Below are 23,807 nucleotides of genomic sequence, written 5' to 3'. Positions count from 1 at the left end.
ACAGCGGATTAATCATATTGAAAGAGCCCAAATGTGCCAGCTCCTTAACGGTTTACTGAAGCGTAGTGTAACACCATGCTCAACATAAAATGGGCAACCCGTAGCAGCGAAAAGTAAACAAGTGTTGAAGTGAATATATGCAAATGTGATAAGCGATTGCTTTGCAAGAAAACTAACCAGAAGTAATATACACACACATTCGTTCGAATGTGAATATTTGGGTTGAAAAATATATGCAAGTTCATGAAGTGCTACAGTTAGAGCGAGTTTAAAAGCTGTTTTTATTTCCAAACGCGGCCAAATGAAAACAAAAGAGTAACAAAAATATTGTTGCTCATGGCCAATTAAAAATTTGCATTGATACCCACATAAAGATATGTTTGTTCTAGTGTTAATTGGACTATTCACTACGCTCATTACTCGTACGTAGGGTTCTTGGTCTATATAGGTATTGGTACACTCGACAACCACAACTTAATGCTGTTGCCCACTTGATCTCCGGTGTACATAGCAATCCCCTGGAAATGCAGTCAACTTTTCTTCTGTTCTAATTGTGTTAATAGCTAGCGGTCAAAAGTCAAACGCGTTTCCAAAAAGTTTTTTAAAATTTTCTCACACTGCGTCGTAATTGCTGCGAGTTATGTCTCATGTATTCTCATCTTAGTATATTTTGAAAAACATTTAATTTTTACTAAAAATATACTTACAAAATACCCGCAACATACATATATGTTCATATATATGAGCATTATAATTAATATTTATTAATTTAATAAAAGTGATTTTGAGTTTTGTTTAAAAATGTACTCAAGAATTGATAWAGAATATGTCATTACATTACATTATTTTCTTTTAATATATTATGCTCGTAGAATATCGTAAGACCATGATTCGCTCACTTCATAGTCACAGTCTGTCTAGTCGGCTATATTAAAAGCCATAAACCGAGCGGAAGATAAAAGACTTCTGCTTTGGGTGTGTATTCAGTTAAATTGAGTTACGCTGGCTAAATATCAGTAATGTGCCTGCAAACAAATTAACATACAGGTATGTTTTATTGCCTTTCAATGTACATACAGACGGTACGGCAGTTGGCTTAACTTGACAAAGAACCATTACAAAAAGTGAATGCGAGTAAATTGAAAAATACACAAAAGCGGCAATAACTTTGCTGCCAGTGATGTCTAAACCAAATTTCAATTGTATTCATACACATTTTCATGTAAAATATAAATTTTTTTTGATTAACAAGTAAATTGCCTTATAAGCATACAATACTGCGGCAACATGTTGCTCAGAGTAGAATACTTTTGTCAACTAACGGTTGTTTGTAATACCGGAAACTAGTCGAGTCGATGACAAGGCAAACTTTAATCCGGGTGTAAGCCGGGTTACTGGGGTAGAAATTGAGATATCTTGACTATACTTGACAGCTTGGAGTTTCTTGATATGCTTGCGATGTTTTGATAAGACAGCTGGGTTGCCATTGCTAGTCTCATAAAATTCCATTTAGTGGAAAAAAATCTAGTAGGTGTGACCTCATCGCCTAATAAATTTAATGTGTATATTTACAACCAAAGACTCAAGCTATATCAACCAAACATTCTAAGTACAATTTATTCCGGCACATTTTCAAACAAAGCAAAAATGGAGGACATCGTGAAAAAATCTGACCCACAATGCAGTCAGAAACATTAACTTTTAGTACAGTTCAGAGTTCGTGTGTGGCCCACTCTCAGGTGAAATCCTGCTCCTCAGAAACTAGTCTACCAATCTGGTCATCATATATTCATTATTCTTATATCACGAGGTAAAAATGATTGAAATCAGTTTTTGACGTCTCCTTCTATACATCTTCAGAGTCATTGATACCAAACATAAAGACCTCAACTTCTATAGCTGATTTCTTTAATATAAATATCTCAGATAACTAAGTATTATATGATTTTTATTATATGTTACCCAATTTTATTGAATATTTTTATACTCTGAAAGGAATATATTAAGTTTCAAACAAAGATTGTAACAACCAAAAATAGATGTCGGAGATCATATGAAGATGATAATATATATGATCATCAGCATGATTGGCTGAGTCGATTTAGCCATGCCCATCCGTCCGTCGGTCTGTATGTGAACTTTGCGCGCATACTTTTCTCATTTATCGGAACCGCCGATATCTTACGACGATAGCACACAGCTTTATACTAAAAAACATGCAAAACATGTATGAAGGCTGTATTGGCTTCTTGTTATTTCTCGTTTAATGTAAAGCTTTGTGAACAGCTGAAAGTATTTCTCCGGCTTTGATCCTTACGCATTGTGAAAATACAAATTGGTAAATTACACTCGAACTTAGTCTCTCCTTACTTGTTTTTATAATAATAGTCAAATGCCAGTGCATATGTTACACTTTCGCACACAAGCACACACCCGGCATGTGTGCTTAACTAGGTCGGCCATGCTGTTCTAGTATAAACAAAGTGCTAGACACGCTGTGCGCGTAATATTGTGCACGAAAAATGCATTGCAAATTCTCCAATGAATGGTACCGAAATTGATAAGGGAAACCTACACGCACACATGTGTAACACATGTTAGTTGCCTACTTATGTAAACATGGGTACTTGTTCTGACACACTTTTAAGTTCATCAAGTCACTATGCAAACATTGTAGAACACACTTGCACAATCACACCCCTCAAGTTTGCTATCGACTTTCAGTTCTAAGCTAGTTAAGGCATTGCAACGAAAGTGTATGACTAGGAATATATAGTATACATATATAGTTTAGTTATAATTTCCATTACTACATCACACATTGGAGTATATACACAAATGAGCATATGATAATTAATTTCATAAACTTTCGATAGGTGCCCACTTTTATTTCACCAAGTTTACATTATTGCGTTCAAGAAAAATATATAATTTTTAACCATTGAGTCGAATTGTTACAGATATCATTTGTTCTTGATTGAACCACTTGCTAAACTTTTACGCTTCCCCTGTTTCTTAGATGTATGCTTTAGCTTTCATTGCTTTCCAGTTCCTCTCACTATGTAACATTGTTGGTTAAACGCCAAAACACCTATATATATCTATGTATTTCAACACTTATTCAGTAAGAATAAATTCCATTTTTGGCACAAACAAAATTTTTAAGACAGTTTGCTTATTTTATTCGGTTCCACATGCATATTTCTGAGTATTTATTTAACTAGAGCGCGTCACCGTTTTTGGGTCAAAAAGTCATTAGTTTAAGGTCGCCTTATGAGTTAGTAAAACAGTTAAAAAATCAATAAATATTAAACTGTAGAGAGAATTTAAATAGAGCTTTAAAATTGGAGGAATTTCTTCTTCTTCCAGTTGTAAAGCGATAGTAACTGTTTCCTTAATTATTAGAGAAGTTAAGCATGGTTTGAAATTCTTTAGCCACTTTGTTGCATTCAAAATTGAGCTGCTGATAATAGGTTAATTTGAGCTTACTTTAAATTGAATTAAATAATTAAGTGGTTTTCAAAAACATAGAAATATTCTGATTGTACGCACAAATCAACTATCAATAATAAAAGTAATTCAATTTAAACAACGAACTCTACAACTCAAACCTTATTCAGCTAGAAAATTAAAACAAAGCATAGAAAAAATATATGTTATAAAAGTCGAACAGCAAATCGAGATTTCGATATAACATAGTATCAAAAATGCATTGTGACAAAATGTTTTTGTATGTACCATAAAAGTAAAACTCGCTTACTATAAAAAAAAAAAATACTTTTACACAATAACAAGAAACTAGGCTTCTCGACTGGCAATCATGTTGTGCTTCAATCTGAAACTGGCCACCATCTTTCGATCATATCGCGAGGAGAACGTACGTGACCGCAGTCAAAGTTTATGCGCGCCACCGACTACACATCGAGTCCCTCCGCACAAGGACATCGGAGCTTTGCGTGTGCTGCAGCGGCGGGCATCGAGCGTTATGTAAGTGCTTTGCATACGTATGTATATATAAGCGTCACATACGAGTATAAGTTTGTTAAAGGTACGTATGTATTTGTTGGTACTCTTAAGAGTAGCTGGTTCAAGTGCACTTCTCCCTGCAACCGCAACATTGAAAACATTGAACTGTGAATCAAAGTAATTTACCAGTTGCCACTTGGCCGTTTCGACAGCAACTACCCACATATCAGAAGCGCATAGAACTTGTGCGCACATAGTATATTAGTTTGAATGAAAATGCATTGGGCGTACGAATCCGCAACATCAATACAAATGGCAATTTGTGTACGTCGATGCGACATCTGCATGAAGTGTCGATTTATTTGTTCTCGAAGCTGAATCAGATAGTAGTATTCAAATATGGTACATCTGACCAATTTGATGATGTTTGAACTTTTTACAAGTTTTAAATTATGCCAATATACTACTGTATAAATGCGGTCTAAAACATTCAAAATGACATCCTACCTAGCTTAGAGAAGAACTTTGTTTTTGTTTTACTTAAGCATGTATATAGATTTTATGAAGATTTTAAATGTATAAAGTCATTTATAATTCCTTTGCATAAAAGTGCATTTAGGTCATCTATTGAAAACTATAGAGGAATAGCAAAGTTGTCTGCARTACCTAAACTTTTTGAAGCAATTATAACAGATGACATAACCTTCCGGATCTCTCCACTAATTTCTTGTTCTCAGCACGGTTTTCGTAAAGGGAAATCCACAATAACTAATTTGCTTGAATTTATATCACATGTATCAACGGGCTTTAGGGAGAATAAGAACACTGATGTTATATACACAGATTTTAGTAAAGCTTTTGATAAAGTAAACCATACAATTCTATTGAAGAAACTTGATCTTCTTGGTTTCCAACCAATATTTCTAAAATGGGTTGCTTCTTATCTTAGTAATAGAATTCAACAAGTCATATTTAACGATACTCTTTCCGACATAATCAATGTTCCTTCAGGCGTTCCTCTAGGTAGCCATCTTGGTCCAATTCAGCTCTTGTTATTTATTAATGACATATCATCTGTTGTTAAGTTTTCAAACGTTTTATTATATGCTGACGATGTAAAACTTTTTAAATCATTCACCTCGAATAGCGAAAGATGTCAGTTGCAAACAGACTTAAACAACCTAGTTTCTTGGTGTGTTAGAAATGACATGCCATTAAACCTTAAAAAATGTAAAACGATGTGCTTTTCACGTAGATCTGTAGACATGTATCATGATTCACACATCTTCCATGGTTTTTAAAGCTAAAGGTGCTCTAAGTTTTGTTAAACGTTGGTCTAAAGAATTTAGAGATCCGCTTACCACAGAAATTATTTTTACATCATCGTGGTATGGAACCCTTGTTATCAAGTTCATTCTGAGAAAATAGAGTCCGTTCAAAAACAATTTTTACTTTTTKCYTTAAATCATTTGCATTGGGATTCCAGTTTAAATCTTCGCCCTTACACTAACCGTTTAAAACTTATAAATCTCCCTACACTCGCTAGTCGTAGGGAAAAGCTTGGTATAATATTTCTTGTAAAACTCATCAATGGGTCAGTCTGTAGCCCATCTCTCTTGTCTGATATTAACTTTAACATTCCCGCTCGCTCTAACAGGCAGTTTAGACCTTTACTTTTCAAATTTTTTAGAACAAATTTCGAGTTAAACAAACCATTCCGCCGTATATGTCACGATTTCAATTCTCATTAATTAAGGGAGCATTCTAGCCTAGAGGATCGAATTTCGAGCTTTCTTCAACAATTAATAAAAAAGGAACACTAGATATTTTTACTATCCGTTTTTTTTATCATTTGTTTATTAAACTTAGAATAGTACACAAAATAAAAAAACAAAAAAAAAAAATCAACGAGTTATGCGTCCTTGAAGAAAAGGGGGAAAAAAGGAGGCCGTGTCCCCATGGCCATGACTTGTACCCAAGTCGTTATCTGAAAAATAAAAAATTGACAGATTCTTAATGAGTACGAATGTCGCTATGTCATGAAGCACCAAAAAAAATATAAAAAATGTCTCATAAAATGGCGGCTACTCAAAAAAAAGGTCGATTTTTTCACTAATTTTTCAATTTTGTCGATTTTTTTTTAAATATAAATTTCAAATTTTTATTTCTTGTTGCTTCTAGTGATAGAGATATATTTAAAGAATATATGCCAAATTTCAAATAAATCGACTGATTAGAACTTGAGATATTGTGGCTACCGCATCAAAAAAAGGAGTTTTGAGAAAAACGCGTTTAAAGTTTTACGTTAAGTTTCGGGCAGCGTAATATATAGATGGATAGTTCGCTCAACCGGTCTAGTTGCCACGCCACTAAAATGGCTATAACTTTGAAAGTAATTTGAGTTTTGAAAAATACTTTTAGGGAGATATTTTTGAATATCAAAACTATCGAATTATGGAAAAATTTCCATTTTTTCAAATTTCTAGACTAAAATACCCCTTAAGTCACTTCGCAATTAAAAGATCTGTAAATACTTTTTTAATTAAGCATTGAGCATAAGAGGCTTCAAAGCTTTGTGAGAAATTATGTATGAGGCCGCATATAAGATCCTATATATGTAAATATGTGTGTATGTATGTACATATCGTTTAACGGTCATAAAGTGAGAAATATCTTACTAAGTTCTAAAACCTAAATGATTATTTATTGATGGATGTGATTTCTCTAAATTAGAAAAAAAATAATAGGGAGAGAATATAATATAAGGTAATTTGGTACCTAGCTAAGCGGACATTTAAACCAGCGAAACTTTGGATCCCATTTCGTGGTAGAGGCGTAAAACAAGCTTTATTTAAAATTAAATTTGAAGAGAATTAGTTCCTGATAGTGGTATGTCTGTGTAATAGTCAATATATATCTAATGTAAAGTTTTTCGAACTTCCGCGTAACTTTATACCGCATATATCAGCCCATATGTGGGTTAACTTAATATAATTTACATATTCTAATAACGGTGTATATTTGAACTTAGAATGAAAAAATTTGCTTTAGACCCCATATAAACAACAATCATTAAGTGTGGCACTCCCCTACTTTTTGGTTAAATCCCACATCTCGTGATCCGACCGACCAATTTCGACTAAATGTCAGAGTGCGAAAATGGGCGAAATTTTACTACAGCCACGCCTACTTGATTATTTCATTTTCCAATGTACAAATCAAGACAGTAGTTAATATAAAGGGATATTAAAATATGCCACGTTATGACCAAAACTATTCCAAATTCAACCAAAACACTTCAAGTCCCCAAAAACAGGAAATATGGACTACAGTACCTATTGTTGACTTTTAATCGAAAGCAACGGTCAATGTATGGGATATACAATTGAACTTCAGAGAGAAGCCTATGTATCAAAATTGTGTTGAATCACGTTCCCTCCCATATCAGGTATATTCGAACTTCCGGTTTTCGAACTTCCAGTTCACTTTATGCTGCATATGTCAGCCAAAACTGGTGCGTTAGAATCTGCTATCTTTATCAATTGCCCAGTGAGAATTTCATAACATTTCATCGATTGGAAGTACAGTGCATTGCGTTCAAAGTGTCAGTATGTTTGTGTTATCGGTCTGAAAATGAGCTTCGAACAAAAAGCAAACATAAATTTTGTTTTAAAATTGATAAAACTTTTACCGGAACGTTTCAATTGGTGAAATAAGTTTATGGCGATGATTGCATATCCCGTAGCAGAGTGCACGAGTAGTTTCAACGTTTTCAAAGTGCCCGTGAGGATATAAGTGACGATCAAAATCCGCGATCACTGGAACTTCCATCGAAACTGCGCGTGAATGCATCAAAAATTAGCCAAAATCAACATTCAAACTCATGGAAATGGAATTGAATATCTCCGAAACATCGATTTATCGCATTTTGACCAAACATTTGGGCTTACTAAAGGTGTGTGCACGGTTTGTTCCGCACAAATTGATTGACTACCAAAAATTGCTCAGAATCCGTCTCATCGATCGACGCTCTATACCGATTATTTGACCAAAAATCACATTTTAACCATTAAGCACTCCCCGTATCCGTCTGATATGGCACCGTGCGACTTCTTCCTTTTCGGAAAAATGCATTTGCACATGAAAGGAAAGCGTTATGAAAAACTCATTTGTTTCGTATTTTTTTAAAATTCTGTTTACTTTGGAAAGCACCTTGTATATTGATTTTCGTTTTTCTAACTAACACTATGGTGAATATATCGGAAAGTGTATGAGTTATATGTACATAAACCTTAAGTTGTAAAATGTCAACCTGAGGATCGGAATCCAAGTAATTTTATACGTACATACATATAATATATACTGTGATCAAATTGAAAGTTGAATTTTTAATTTTTCGAATCGATAAATTTTTTTCTGACATCTATGCTAAATTTCACGTCAAAATATTAATTAGTATTTGAGATACGCTTCGTCGATTTTTACTCTGTCTTAATTGAACAAAGAAGTGCGATAATGCACCATCTCATACTGCATTGGTGATTCGTGATCATTTCGCTACATTTCCAACTAATATCGTGCCGCAACCACAGCATTCGCCTGATTTATCTTCGTGTAACTTCTGGCTATTCAGCAAACTCACATAACCTCTCCGAGGACACCGTTTTGACTCAAATGATGATATAAGAGTTGAATCGAAGAAGGCTCAAATGGCCATCACGACGGAGGATTTTTCCAAGTTCCACGATGACTAGAAAATTCGCTGGCATAAGTGTATTGCAGCGGGAGGGAATTACTTTGAAGGGGATGAAATGGACAAATATAACCTTTCCATTTTATCACAGTATATTGGGTTCATTTAGCCTTAGTGTGTACAATATGGTAATTTATACCTTCCGATTGAGTTAAATCGTGTAAATCACTCGATTTGTGGAATGTTTTCATAAAATTTAGTGGTAATATTGACCAAAGCGTAATTTGGCTTAGGTTCACTTCACATACATCATTTTCCATTAATTAGTTTCAGTAATCTATATATCGTCCCGTATTAGTGCGAATGGGCACACCACAGCGTAACTTTCGGTTTGCTTTCATCGGCACTGTTTGAGCACTCTTCAAACAGTATAAAGAAAGTATGCCCTATTTAATAGCTTATCTTTAGTTCGAAAACTGAATCTGAAGTAAGCAGTCCAAAGTTGAGAGTTTTTTTAGTAAGAGAGGATTGATTGATTGATGGTTCTTATGTATCCCCCTTTTAGATCGACAACAAAGGACTGAACTGTTTTTTTCTACAACGAGTGATTATGCTAATGAAAAATTAGGCTCAAAAGAAACTGTGAAAATATTCAAACTCCTTAGGGGTTGCGGGCTCCTTCGGGTTACCAATAAATTTTAACCCGAGACTCCACTCATTACCATGATCCTATGTATCAAGTTTAAATTGTTTTACTTAATTTCTGATATCAAAATGTATGTATGAATTTTTATGTATACATATATATTATATATATTATATATGTATAACCTTATATTTATTTAGATTATTTGTAGGTCTTACAATCAATGCTTAGATAAAAATATTATTATTCACCGTGCAACATGTTTCAAGTTCTATGCCATGAAATACAAATTTCCTTTCATCACTTTCACATTTAATGCTCCTCATAGCCCTCCAATAAAGCACAAAAATGAAAATAAATATCAACAAATTGGAAAGACGCAATATGAGTTGAAGTAGAGAGGAGAAAAATTTAAACAATGCCAAGTTGTAGTGGGAAACACATTACCAAAGAGAAGGAAACAAAGTCAAGGCTGAGATATTCATTGCACATGCCCGTTTACAACAGCATTGTGAATAAAATGTGTATTTCCGCCTTATAAATCGTTTTTCCATTGGGGAAATGAGACCAAAAATGAAAGCCTCAACCTAGCTGATTGTTCAGGCAAATGCATCTGGGCTTTTGATGCATTCGTATAACTGCGGCAGTATTTTCAACAAAAATTAAATTTTTCTGAACTGTGCTTCTGTATGCTATGGGTATTTCGGGAGAATTTTTGTTAAATTTGTGAAATTTGTATTTCTTCTTCTTAATTGGCGTAGAAACCGCTTACGCCATTATAGCCGAGCTAACAATAGTGCGCCAGTCGTTTCTTCTTTTCGCTACGCGGCGCTAATTGGATATTTCAAGCGCAGCCAGGTCCATCACCACCTGGTCCTTCCAGCGGAGTGGAGATCTTCCTCTTCCTTCCCCCGGCGAATACAGCATGGAATACTTTCAAAGCTGGAGTGTTTTCGTCTAATTGGACAACAGGACCTAGCTAGCGTAATCGCTGTATTTTACTCCGCTGAACAATGCCAATGTCGTCATATATCTCATACAGCTCATCGAATGCGATATTCGCCGTGGCCAACGCGCAAAGGACCGTAAATCTTTCATAGAACTTTTCTCTCGAAATCTCGCAACGCCAACTCATCAGTTGTTCTCATTGTCTCTCTCATGGCCTCTGCACCATATAGCAGGACGGGAATTATGAGTGACTTATAGAGTTTGAATTTTGTTCGTCGAAAGAGGACTTTACTTCTCAATTGTCACCTGTTCCCAAATATACGAAAGTATCTACAACTTCAAAGTTATGACTGTCAACAGTGACGTGAGTGCCAAGTCGCGAGTGCGACGACTGTTTGTTTGATGACAGGAGATATTTCGTCTTGCCCTCGTTCACTTCCAAATCCATTTGTTTTTCTTCCTTGTCCAGTGTCTAAGGTACCTGGAGTGCTGTTTCCGGATAGGGATCGCATTGCCTCGCTAGCGCCAAGTAGTCTACTGGACTTCATTGATAGCCTGGGACTAGGCGAGTCAGTGTGAGCAAGGAGAGGGCACAATAGACCAAAGGTCGCAGTGCATTCCTCATCACTATTCATTCATTGTGCAGTGCGGAGAAAGCAGAACTAACGGCGCGGGCATACCCCAGCAGTACACTCTTATATAAGATTGTACCTACTCGATTAAATTCAGCAGGTCGAATTATTTTCTCAAGCAGCAGGTTGAAGAGGTCGCACGATAAGGAGTCGCCTTTACTGAAACCTCGTTTCTTATCGAACGGTGTTGATCAACACCAGTTTATGGCAGCTCCTTTTCGAAAGCCGCTTTGAAATCGACGAAGAGGTGGTGTGTGTCGATTCTCCTTACACGGATCTTTTCCAAAATTTGACGCATGGTGAATATCTGGTCAGGTTTGATTTGCTCGGTCTAAAGCCACAGTGATAAGGTCTAAAAAGTTTGTTGACGATGATCTTTAATCATTCACAAAATACGCTCGATAGAATTTTATACGCGATGTTGAGGAGGCTAAACCCTTCCCTGTTCTTCAGACGGGTATTTGCTATTCGAACTTATTCATGGTCGGGCAATGGAACGTCTGCTCCATCGTTATCGATTGCCATTCAGTAAGCTGGAGAACTATTCCCTTCATAATTTAAGTATGCTCTGGGCATCGGTGACTAGATGCCTTTGGGGTTCTACAAGAGTATATTCCTGTCTTCAAACCTTCTGTAAACCGCCGCATTTTTTCGTAGAACTTTCGAGCATTACCCCTGTCGGCCAGCTTATTAAGCTCTTCAGACTCACGCATTTCGGCCTCTTTCTTTGTCTGTCCACAAATACGTCTCGCTTCCTTCTTCAACCCTCTATCTATCCCATCACGCACGTGTTGCGGTCGATCGTAACGTTACGAAGTAGGCAACCTGTTTTCTCTCCTCTGCAACACGGTACTGATCATCCTACCAGCTGTTCTTTTGCATTTTCCGAAAATCGATGGTTTCGGTTGCAGCTGTACGAAAGGAGCTTGAAATGCTGTCCCACAGTTCCCTTATACCGAGTTATTAAAGAGTGCTCTCAGAGAGCTTGCACAGTCGAGTAGAAAAACGTTCGGCTATCTGTTGTGATTGCAGCTTCTCGACGTCGAACCTTCCTTGTGTTTATTTTCGTGCGTTTTTTGCAGCAGAAAGGCGAGTGCGAATCTTTACTGCCACAATATAGTGGTCCGAGTCGATGTCAGCACCTCGGAGCGCACGCACGTCTAAAACACTGGATAAGTGTCTTCCGTCTATTACAACATGATCGACCTGGTTGGTGGCTTTTCGATCGGGAGACAGCCAAGTGACTTGATGAATCTTCTTATGCTGGGATCTAGTACTACAGATAAATTTTTATTTCACTAATCCAATAATTGGCAATCCAATAGTGAGGTAATTTGTCAACTTTCATCGGAAATAAAATTTTGCGAAGTGAAACTGTCTCAAAACTTCGGAAATCTCAGATCAGGGATTCAAGCGTGTCAAAATGAAACGAATGATATGTGTAAATCAGGTTGTAAATACAAGTAATTTAAAATATATCGGTCAACGCGAATATTTTCCTGATATTAATGTAGCTTAGAACGGACTAATCTCGATTCAGTTCGTCCCTTAATTTCCGTATCCGTAAAGAAATGATTTTAGAACTTCTTATATTAACGAGCACAAAAGTTTATACAGTGTCCTCTTGTGATCAAATTCATAAGTGAATTTTGAGTAATCCCCTCCCGCAACAATACACTTATGCCAGCGAATTTTCTAGTCATCAAAGCACTTGGAAAAATCCTCCGTTGTGATGGCCTTCTTCGATTCAACTCTTATATCATCATTTGAGTCAAAACGGTGTCTTCAGAGTGACACGAAGTGGATGCAATTCCGTCTCATGGAGTATCTGTGGGTTGGAAGCACTCCATATTCGACAATTTTTTTTGTTTATGTTGCCGTTTAAATCGAAATGGGCCTCGTCAGACATGAAAAGACAGTTCAACATGTTTCCATCCTCTTCCACTAATTGGAGTATCTTCTGTCAAAATTCCAAGCGAATCGGCAAGTCTGCAGCGTTCAGTTTGTTGGCCATTTGAATTTTATATGGGAATAAGTCCAAATATTAGTGCATCATTGACTGTAATCACTGTCTGCTTACACCCATTTGAACAGATAAGCTTCTTGTCGAAACACGTGGATTGTTTTGTATGGCAGCAGCGATTATTTCCTCCGTTCGAACTGAATGGTTTCGATGGTAAGGTCTTCTGTTGATTATGCCATGCTCGGCAAAATTGTTTACAAGTCTCATTATGGTCCATCTGCTCGGGGGATTGCCGCCAAATGTGCGCCTATACTCTCTTTGAACCGAAACTACGAACTCCACTACGAACCGCGTGGTAGCGGTGGACAATAAAAAAAACTTGTTTCAGTGTCCCAGTTATTCATTTTTGTTAAATGTAAAAATCAATCTGCAAAATAAAAAAAAAAATTAACCAGATTCACTAAATAGAAAAAAGTTACTTAATTTTTTTTTGGTAGCGGCTTTCATCAGCCACCAATGCCCAACGCGGTTTAATGTAAATATCTCCTAAACCACTTAAGTTACAAAAATTGAACTTGCTCAAGACAAACCTCTTAAATATCAAATCTAAATTGCAAGACACCACCGTTCACTCCCCATATAACGGTACTTTTGAAAACTACAAAAAGTGCGATAAATTAATAAAACATTACACATTATGAGAAGCCCTAATGGAAGTTGGGGTAAAAACTGGACGATATCCTTGACACCGCCCACTTTGACGTGAAATCAAAATTTTGTACGTGACATTACTCTAACATTCATAGGTAACAAATTGAAAAGGGGCAGAATCGGACTACAATCCCATATAATACAACTTTAAAATCAATTTCAGTAATTCACTTTCCTGGGTAAAAATGAAGAAGCGATTAATATAACGTGATAAAGCTTTGAACGAATAATGGCGTTGAAATAATCTATCAATCCATCAAAAATGGGTTGGATCGAGTCAGTACTATATATACAATACCTTTAGCTTATATACATATGAATGTATACCTATGCCTAACCCGAACTTACAGGCGACTTTATACCGCATATATGACCAACATGTGAGTTATCGTAATGAAATGAGAGATCGTTTTTTACAGATAACGATGTATCTTTGCGCATAAAATAATAAAACAGAGTGAAAATAAACATATATATAGTATAACATTCGGTTGACTTTACTCAATATGATTGGTGATGGTGAGTGCGGTACCTTAATAAATCACAGGGAACTTATAATAAGTATGTGGCATTTTAAATTTGTAGTATTGGTAAAAATAGATAAAATTGGATGAATGCTATGCCCAACTCCCATATACGACATATATATCATGATTTTCGTTTCTCTCACAAACCTTATGTCGAATATGCCGGTTAGTGTGGGATATATATATATATGGAAAATATTTGAAGGTACTTTCTTTTAGTGTGCTTTATTGCCAAATGCAGTTTGAGTACAATAGCGCACTCGGTTTCGCGGTTTCAATTAATACTACTTCTGATCTTTATTATGTGCGAATTAGGTTTCGATTAGAACTATATTTATAACGTTTTACTTATAGCCAAGTTTCAATATAAATAATTTGTTCTAGATTCTTACCCTCTTTCCAGCTAGAATCATTTTTCCAAAATTTTTGTATATACATATATATATACAATTGCTAGGATTCCGATCCTCTGTTTGATGTTTTGCACCTTGAGTTATTTCCCTGACTTTATTTGTTGGAGAGGTATAAAGTTCTCATCCCACAAAACATTAGAGCGGTACTAAACAAACTCTCTCAAGAATTTTCAACATCTCCTATGACGGTGTCAAAATGAGTGAAACCGCCAATAGTTGTGCTGAAATCTGCTACAGGTATAAGTGCAATAACTCATTAACTGAAGATCTATGTATATCAGATACATTAAATTTTTTATTTAGTATTTAATAAGTAGATATCAAATGTGATTGTCATTCATTCACATTTTTTAATCGTTTCACTCTAATGCGAGTATTTAAATGGGAAAAATTTTGGAAAAATTATTCTATCTGGAAAGAGGGTAAGAATCTAGAACAAATTATTTATATTGATATTTGGCTATTAGTAAAAAGTTATAAAATACAATTCTAATCGAAACCTAATTCGCACATGATAAAGACCAGAAGTAGTATTAATTTAAGTATAGGCATGCGAAACCGAGTGCGTTATTGTACTCAAAATCCATTTGGCAATAAAGCACACTAAAAGAAATTACATTAAAATATTTTCCATGAGTTACGGTATCCTCTATTTATTTAAATAAGTATTTCCATGACCTTTATTATGCCTTGCAATAAGATTTTTAGAAATTTTAAACTTGCTTATGGTAATTTTGTTTCAGTTAGCCTCTCTGGTTTCGGCGTCTTTGCCTTCTTTGTTGTCATCTATGCGCAAGGCTGCGAGCTTGACGCTGCCTTCTTCTTCTTGCACGTCTTCCTCTAGCAGCTAGTCTTCTTCGTCTTCTTCTTCTCGCAGCAGCATTACTGGTAGTGCTACTGGAATTTGTTGTGGAAGTAGCTGTTGGGGAGGTGGCGGCTGTTGATGGGCCAGATGATGTACCCGTAGGAGTTGATACCGCTGTTCCTGTTGGCGGTGTTGCGGGTTGAGCGTTACTCGCAAATCTGGTAGTGATGGTTATAACCAATACGCCCACCAACAAGTATGGTAGCGCTTTCATATTTTATTCGCCTTTGGTAAAAACTCGGTAGATTGTTCTGTCTAGATTTCGACTGTGCTGCTAGTAAGGGTTAGTGCACGTTAAATAGTAAAGCTGATCATACTTTTATAAATTTTAATATATGTTTTAAGTCTTGGAAATTTTATTGCAAATTACTAAAATTAGGTTCTTCCTAGAACTTGACAAATATTTGAGAAAAATTTGGTAAATTAATAGACGAAAAAATAACATATTTGGTAATATGTTACACATATCAAAAAAGTACCAATTGTTTAAACCGACTCGTGCGCGGTCTTCAAAAAATACTATTTACAGCAAAAAGTACTATGTTCTAATACGATGTATTTATACAGATGCGTATTGCGTGATAATATTTATGTAATTATTATATTTCAATGTAATAAAATGTATGTCCGGTTTTGAAGTTTAAACCCCAGATAATGAATATGTGAATCTCATTGCCTATGTCTGACTCGTTAAATCTGCTAGATATATTATTAAAAATCAGAAATAATATTTTTTTCTGGTAATAACTTGCTTTTGGGTCAAAAATTCATAAAATCAGGTCATTACTTTCCCCTTTCCCGCCATCATTATGCCTAATATAAAGACTGTCGGAATAAAAAAAAATCATAAAATCGAATCAAAAGTCACTATACCTCTCACACACTTAGTATAAGACCTTAAAATAATATATCTACTACTGCTATTAGGAGCTTTACATGGGCAAGCGTAAAATATTTTCAATTTCAATGTTCTTTCATTTCAGCTCTTCGGCTACGGAATTAATATCAAGACGTGGTGTTTTTTCACGACATCATTATGGTTCAGTTGACCAAGTAAGTTCCTAGACTATACAAGTATTATACTTACGTTTTAAAGACAAGTATATATACTGCGAGTACTTTTAGCAAAATCAATAAATAGATAACTTTTATTATAATACTTAGATTTTTCCCCTATAAAAATATTAAACTTTTTACAACCGTAAAAATACTCAAATTAAATTGTTCAGCCTATTTCAACGTTCGTCTCGAGTTGTATGTCCTCGTATTTGTCGGAACTGCCGATATCGGAATATGGATTTTGAGTTTAAGATTTTTTTCTTCGACGATTGAGATTTGGTGATTTAACTGTTCCCGAAAATTGCTTATAAAGGAAAAGTGGTTAAAATGTTCCTAGTAATATCGAACTTCATCTACAAAAACATTAATTTATATAAAAGTATTTTCGCTCTGAATTATAAACAAATCACTATGTACTTTTCCACATGTGTTCTATGGTATTTAAAAACTACAGACTTCATTGAAATGTGAAGAGATTCCTGCTATTCCTGCCTGCCTAACCAAACACAAGAAACATATGCTTATAATAAAGCATTATATAAATATAGGTATAATGGATTTTTACAAGAAATTGGTTGCGATTGGTTAGTTTGTATGACAACTGTATGCTTTAGTGATCCGATCTCAACAATTTCTTCGGATATTGTAGTTGCCATAGGCAATAATCCATGTTAAAGTGGCGGAAATATTTTCAAATAATAAAGTTTTTTATACAAGCATTTGATTCCTAACTTTAAGTTTGTTTGCTAGCCATATGTAAGGATGGAATTCGACGATTCCGAAAAAAAGCAGAGTTAAAAGTACACGTGCAAAATTTCATTTCGATATCTCAAAAATTGAGCTAGTTCGGGTATATACAGATGGACAGACGGACATGGCTAAATCGAATCAGCTCATCAGGCTGCTCATGCATATATTTTTTAAAGGGTCTCCGACGTTTCCGTCTGCGTATTGCAAAACTTCATGGCTAACTTAGTTTACCCTATTCAGGATTTAGTAAGAAGTGTGATTACCTTAAAATCATTGTTGCTGTCAATTTGTATACTAATACTAGTGAGATAATAAAAAAATGTTTTTATAAGTATATGTATTTATTCGAGACGTACATTATTATTTTATCTTCACAAAAATAAGTTTTTTGAAGTTAAAAAAATGTAAGTTTCCAGTCGCTTACACGTACGCGTTAATTCCTTTGAGCTACATTCACCCTCTACGAATCCTTTGGGCTCCTGGCCTCCGATTTAGACCGTTTCTACGAATGGGCCTAAGCCTCTGATTTTGGTTGTTGCCTCTTCTGATGTTTCCCCTTCTCCTTGCGTTATTGCCATTATTTGCCCTTCTAATGACACGAATTCTACGACCATTTCTGTTGTTACGGCGTAAATTGTTGCCTCGTCGTATAATTATTCTCCTTGGGCCACGAATTGGACGTAGAGGACGAGCAATTGGGCCTAAACCGGTTGCTGTTGGAGTTATCACTTGAGAATTCACCTCTATTAGTACAGCGGCTAGGAAAATGGTTACTAGTAGAGCAAATTTCGCCATTATATTTCTTTAATAGTTGTCTTAACTTTTTGTAACGATGTTACTATACTGAATAGCGGAGAAACAGTGCTATATATACCCGAAACACATCTGTTGACCTTGAATTTGTTATTTACATGCAAATATTATTTTAAAAGAAACATTTTTTTTATTTCCACAACTATTTTTATTATTTTCTGGTGTACTAAACTCGCACATGTCTCATTTCCGGTTATTTTTTACAAATAAATAAACGCAACATAAAATGAACTCTCTAATTTGGACATTGAATTAAAGCAAAATAATATATATTTAATGTTAAACATCTGTTTAACTTAAATGGTGTTTAAATAAGATGTGGGGGATTTTTCGATTACATACATGTCATTACTTTGAAGCATTACGTGCGTTAAAAAAATAATGTTTTCCTATGATTCGGTCCGATTGTTACAGTCTTGCAACATACTGCTACAGAGTATAATAGTTGTGTTGACATAACGGTTGTACGTATCGCATTAAAAAAAAAGGGTTGTATGTATCACATTGAAAACACAGTATTAAAATGTGTGAAATAGGACACTAACTCCGCTCACTGCTCATATATGTATATGGGGCCTAAAGAAAGTATTGGTTGAATTAAACTAATTTTTAACATACAAATGTCAGAAAAGTATTATCCTTAAATTTCAATTATCTCAGACATTGACTGATATTTTCGATCGAAAGTCAACTATAGATACTTTGGTCCACATACCGCTACCTATGGGCTTGAACAGCTTTTGTTAGATTTGAACAATTTTCGGTCATAAGCTGGTAACTAAAGGTATTATTTGTGCAAACTTTGTCATACCAAATTTCTACGTCATTATCGCATTTTGTACTTTATTTATCGCGCCTTCAGTAGTTTAGTTATAAGGGGAGTTCAACCGGGTTTTCATCCGATTGCATCCATTTTCACACCTTCGGTAGAAGTTTTTATTAGTGATAAGCATTATTTGGTTGTTTACCTTTAGTGGCTTAGGAGATATATACATTAAACGTATTTTTCGCTAACACATGCCCCTTGCTACTGCGATCCCCTGTACCAAGTTACAGTTTTATAGCTTAATTTAGTTCCTAGTTATGGCGCTTTATTAGGTTTTCGGTTAAGGGGTTGGGTAATCACCGTTAACTATAAACAAATAATCTATGAACTCGTAAGTTTAATATCATGATGGAAAAATTTCAAATTGATCATTCAAAGTCATGATGCGTATGGAGCCACACCATTTCCATTTCTTTGCTTTTCAATGCACTTACTTGTTTGGAAGTATGCAATGGTTTTTTTTTTTTTTTTTTTTTTTTTTTTTTTTTTTTTTTTTTTTTTTTTTTTTTTTTTGAGTAAATTTGATGCATTTGCCAGATCGATTGATTATTTGTGCAGAATCACGCGAGAATCAACTTCCATACTCGTACTTGCTTTAACAAATCCAGAAAATATCTTCAGGTGAAATACGTATACGATTTCTAGGGCAGTTTTACACCCTATTTTCGACCCTCTGCATTGTGAGTAGTACGTTACGATTTTACAGTGGAAAAATATCGAACAAAGAATTTTGTATTTATTTAACAAAATTTCGTGTGCGGAATCTTTGCAAATATTGGAAAAGACTTAAGGTGATTAAATTTCATTAAAAACACAATCCTATTAGTTATAGATAGACTATATAGACGGTTGAGAGTTTGTTGAAGACATGCTCGTACTGGACGAACTTTTCAACTGAAATCGTCAGGAAAATGGTAGAGCGATAGCAAGAAAGCTCGACATCTCTCGCGAGTGCTTTTAAATGATTGCCCTAGTCGTCCCGATAACGATGAATATTTGTCATATTTTCCAAAAAGAGAACAGTAAGTAGGTCTCTGTGGACATGCTTGATCATACGAACTCTGATCATACATATATGGAGAGCCTTATAACTGCCGATGAGATATGGGTTTATGAGTTTGACATCCAAACAAGTCAAGAATCATCGGAACGGAGGGAAAAAACGAACCGAAATCAAACAAGTAAGGAAGGCCTAAGTTCGGGTGTTACCGAACATTTTATACTCTCGCATGATAAAATGATAATCGAGATTTCAGGCGTGGTTGTGAACCGATTTCACCCATATTTGGTACATATCATCAAGGTGTTAAGAAAATATTATATACCGAATTTCATTGAAATCGCTTGAGTACTTCCTAAGATATGGTTTTTGGTCCATAAGTGGGCGACGCCACGCCCATTTTCAATTTTTAAAGAAGCCTGGATGCAGCTTCCTTCTGACATTTTTTCCGTAAAATTTAATGTTTCTGACGTTTTTTGTTAGTCGGTTAACGCACTTTTAGTGATTTTCAACATAACCTTTGTATGGGAAGTGGGCGTGGTTATTATCCGATTTCTTCCATTTTGGAAGTGTATATGGAAGTGCATAGAACAAACGACTCTATACAGTTTGGTTGACATAGCTATAGTAGTTTTCGAGATATGTACAAACTTAATAGCAGATATCTCTTTAAAATGAAAAACGAAAATCTTCGATATATTATCATTCATAAAACCCATTGTCAATAAATCGGATTTAACCGGTTTGTTACCTCAGATTCAAAGGTGACCTTTCATTGTCTTCCTTATGTCATACAAAAGGATTTCAATTAATTTCGAAGTAAGTAAAATTATAATATTTATTTATTCATCATGTAAGTAATTACAGTTTAAGGACATTTTGCTATAGCTAGCCATTCTGATTTCCTTGCTGTCTTCCTTGCTGTCTTCCTTGCTGTCTTCCTTGCTGTCTTCGTTGACGTCTTCGTTGACGTCTTCGTTGACGTCTTCGTTGACGTCTTCGTCTTCTTCTACGGTTGGCTCGACGTCGCCTTCTTCTTCTTGCACGTCTTCTTCTAGCAGCCTGTCTTCTTCGTCTTCTCCTCCTCGCAGCAGCGTTACCGCCGTTACCGCCGGGATTTGTTGCTGGAGCAGCTGTTGTTATAGTGACGGCACCCGCTGGGGCTGCTGTTGTTGCTGTTGTGGTACCTGCTGGAGCTGCAGTTGTTGTAGTAGCACCTGCTGACGCTGCTGTAGTTGTTGTTGTGGCAGCTGACGAGACTGTTGTAGTTGCCGTTGGTTGAGCGTCACCCGCAAATCTGGTGGTGATGGTTAGAACCAATACACCCACCAGTAGTGATGGTAGCACTTTCATATTGTATTCGACTTTGTTAAAAACTCAGCAAGTTGCTTTGTTGTTATCCAGATTTCGACTACGCTGTTAGCGAGCTTCAGTGAGCTTTAAATAGTAGAGCTGATCTTACTTTCCTAAATGGTTTTAACATTAGTTTTATTTGTTGGAAATATTGTACTTAGAATTATTAAAACAATATTGTTTATTGTAAATTATTAAGATTAGACGTTCTTCCTAACACTTGAAAAATATTTGAAAAACTTCATTCCATTTTATGCAAACATAAGGAGTAAATAGACGAAAAAAAAACATGTTTTCGGAAATAAATTATAATTGTTTAAACCCGCACTTATTTGATCTTTAAAACAGATTCATAGGAAATACAGACTGGGTTGTTACATTATATGTAGCTCAGTACTACGTTCTAATGCGATGTGTTTACACAGATACAAATTGTTTGAGTATATTTCTGTTCAATGTAATAATGCTTTTATACTAAAACATGGTAATACGATGGTAATACGATAATAATATTTTCCTTCACCTAACGATTGTTTGTTGCACCTAAAACCAAATGTGATAAATTCAGATTTACGCATATAAATTAAATGTTCAGGTTGATGAAACGAGTACAATTCTGGGTGATTTAGCATTTAGGAAAGTAAGATCAGCTCTTCTTTGTAGAAGAAGAAGACGTCAACGAAGACAGCAAGGAAATCAGAGTGGCTAAATTTAACAAAATTTGTTTTAACTGTAATTACTTACATGATAAATAAATAAATATTATAATTTCACTTACTTCGAAATTAATTGAAATCCCTTTGCATGACATAAGGAAGACAATGAAAGGACATCATTGAGGTAACAAACCGGTTAAATCCGATTTTTTGACAGTTGATTTTGAGTAAAATAATATATCGATAATCAGGTGCCGAATCGGAACATTCTTTTTTTATTTCCTCGTTTTCAGAAAGCGACACTCACTCAGTTTGTTAGTGATTCCTGATATCATATTTTCGATATAAAGTCCGCATATTCTTTTCCGCGACCTCTCTTTATTTAGTATTGTAGATCTGGGTTAATATTTCATAACAAAGGGAGATTCGGCTTATTACCCGAACATATTTTTCCGCATTCAGTCCTTACAAATTTAGAAATTATTTGTGTCTATAACTTTATTCATGTGGGTGCTGAAAAAATTTGATTTTTTGGTACTAAGTATGTTCTAATATGAACCGTGAAAGGGGAAAGGTCTGTGCTGTAATCCGGGTGACGCAACTGCTAAATCGCCTCTTTCCAAATAGTTTTTGAGTGGTCTGTCAATATGAGGCCAAGCGTGAATGAAGGAAAATTATTGTATCATGTGTAGTCGCAAATAAGGCCAATTGTTAGCAATCGCTCGCTTTAATTTGATGCATCGTTGTTGATCGCGTCCAACATTAACATGGATGTAGCATCCAGTTTTAGAAGCTACGCAGGACGTAGAACTCTAATTGATGGGTTGGTATGATTACTGTGGGCATTTACTGTGTTGTTGTTGTGTGACATAGATTGTTGCATGCTTGTTTACAGCTGAATATGCTGCTTTTGGTCGTCCTCGTCTTCTGTGTAGATATTTCGGCTTAGCATTTGGTCCTTCATATAGCGTCAGTGCTGTTGGATGGTGTGTTCCAATAGGCTCATCTGGATTATCAATTGTTGCAATCACGTAACATGAGGCACCTCTTTTTGCTATGATGCGGTACGGGCCATCTCTTCGTGTCGCAAATTTCGATGTCACTTTCTCACTACCCTTGCTTAAAAAATGCGTTGTAACAAGAACTGTATCACCACTGTTGAATGAAGGCTGTGTAAGTTTTATTTCAGTCTTGCTGTTTTTCTTGTACCTCTCCTGCTAATTTAAGTATATTGGCAAGTTTGGTTTAATGCGGAGTTATTTGTGGTATAAAGTTTTCTGCTTCGATTACTCTTTTTAAATCGTAGTGTGTTTCGAGAGGGCTTCTTAATACTCTGCCGAATGTAAGATAGGCTGGTGAAAAACCAGTGCTATCACATTTTGCCGTATTCATAGCGAATCTTATGGTTGGTAAGCATTCATCCCATGAAGTATGATCTTTATCGACGTATATTGAAAGTTGACTTTTAAGGTCACGGGTTAGCCTCCGGGTGATAAAGTGGTGTAAACGTTTGCTTGATTCCCAGACAGAAAGCAAGTTTTTGCATTACAGCTGAAATGAATTGGCTGCCATTGTCTGCGTGTATACGACGAGGTACGAAAAATCTCAAAACAACTTCGTTTAAAACTTTGGTTGCGCAAATTTCTGCTGAAGCTTCTTTCAGTGCGAATAGCTCAACCCAGCGACTACATAAGTCTTCTACGACTAGTATCCAACGATTTCCGTTCGCAGTACGAGGTAAAGCACCAAATAAGTCAAGCGCGATGCTCTCAATACCAGGTTACTTGAAACTGTTTAAAGTAAACCTGCTGGCTTCAGGTTTGTTGGTTTGTACTTTCTGCATTCAATGCATGATTTTACATATTGAGCAATTTCCGTACGCATTCCAGGCCAAAAATAAGGCCCGTAATGTCCTGCAGTTGGATCAGAATGAAATTTCTTTAAAACTGTTTCTCTTAAAGTTTTGGGTACTACAAGTTGACCGTT

General features: G+C 35.6%; 1 protein-coding gene across 1 annotated transcript in view; it reads left to right on the top strand.

The window, feature by feature from the left end:
- Positions 1 to 3,820: 3,820 nt before the first annotated feature.
- The window catches only part of LOC108973012 (GTPase-activating Rap/Ran-GAP domain-like protein 3), a 57,546-nt gene continuing 37,559 nt past the window's right edge, over positions 3,821 to 23,807 (top strand). The window contains exons 1-2 of the mRNA XM_018940001.1: positions 3,821 to 3,987; positions 16,348 to 16,417. Coding sequence (XP_018795546.1) covers positions 3,821 to 3,987; positions 16,348 to 16,417 — 237 coding nt within the window. The remainder of the gene's footprint in view (positions 3,988 to 16,347; positions 16,418 to 23,807) is intronic.

The sequence above is a fragment of the Bactrocera latifrons genome, unplaced genomic scaffold, assembly GCF_001853355.1.
Source record: "Bactrocera latifrons isolate USDA-ARS-PBARC rearing strain unplaced genomic scaffold, ASM185335v1 scaffold_45, whole genome shotgun sequence".
In the NCBI taxonomy this organism is placed as follows: Eukaryota; Metazoa; Arthropoda; class Insecta; order Diptera; family Tephritidae; genus Bactrocera; species Bactrocera latifrons.
This window is presented reverse-complemented; position numbering and strand designations above follow the sequence as displayed.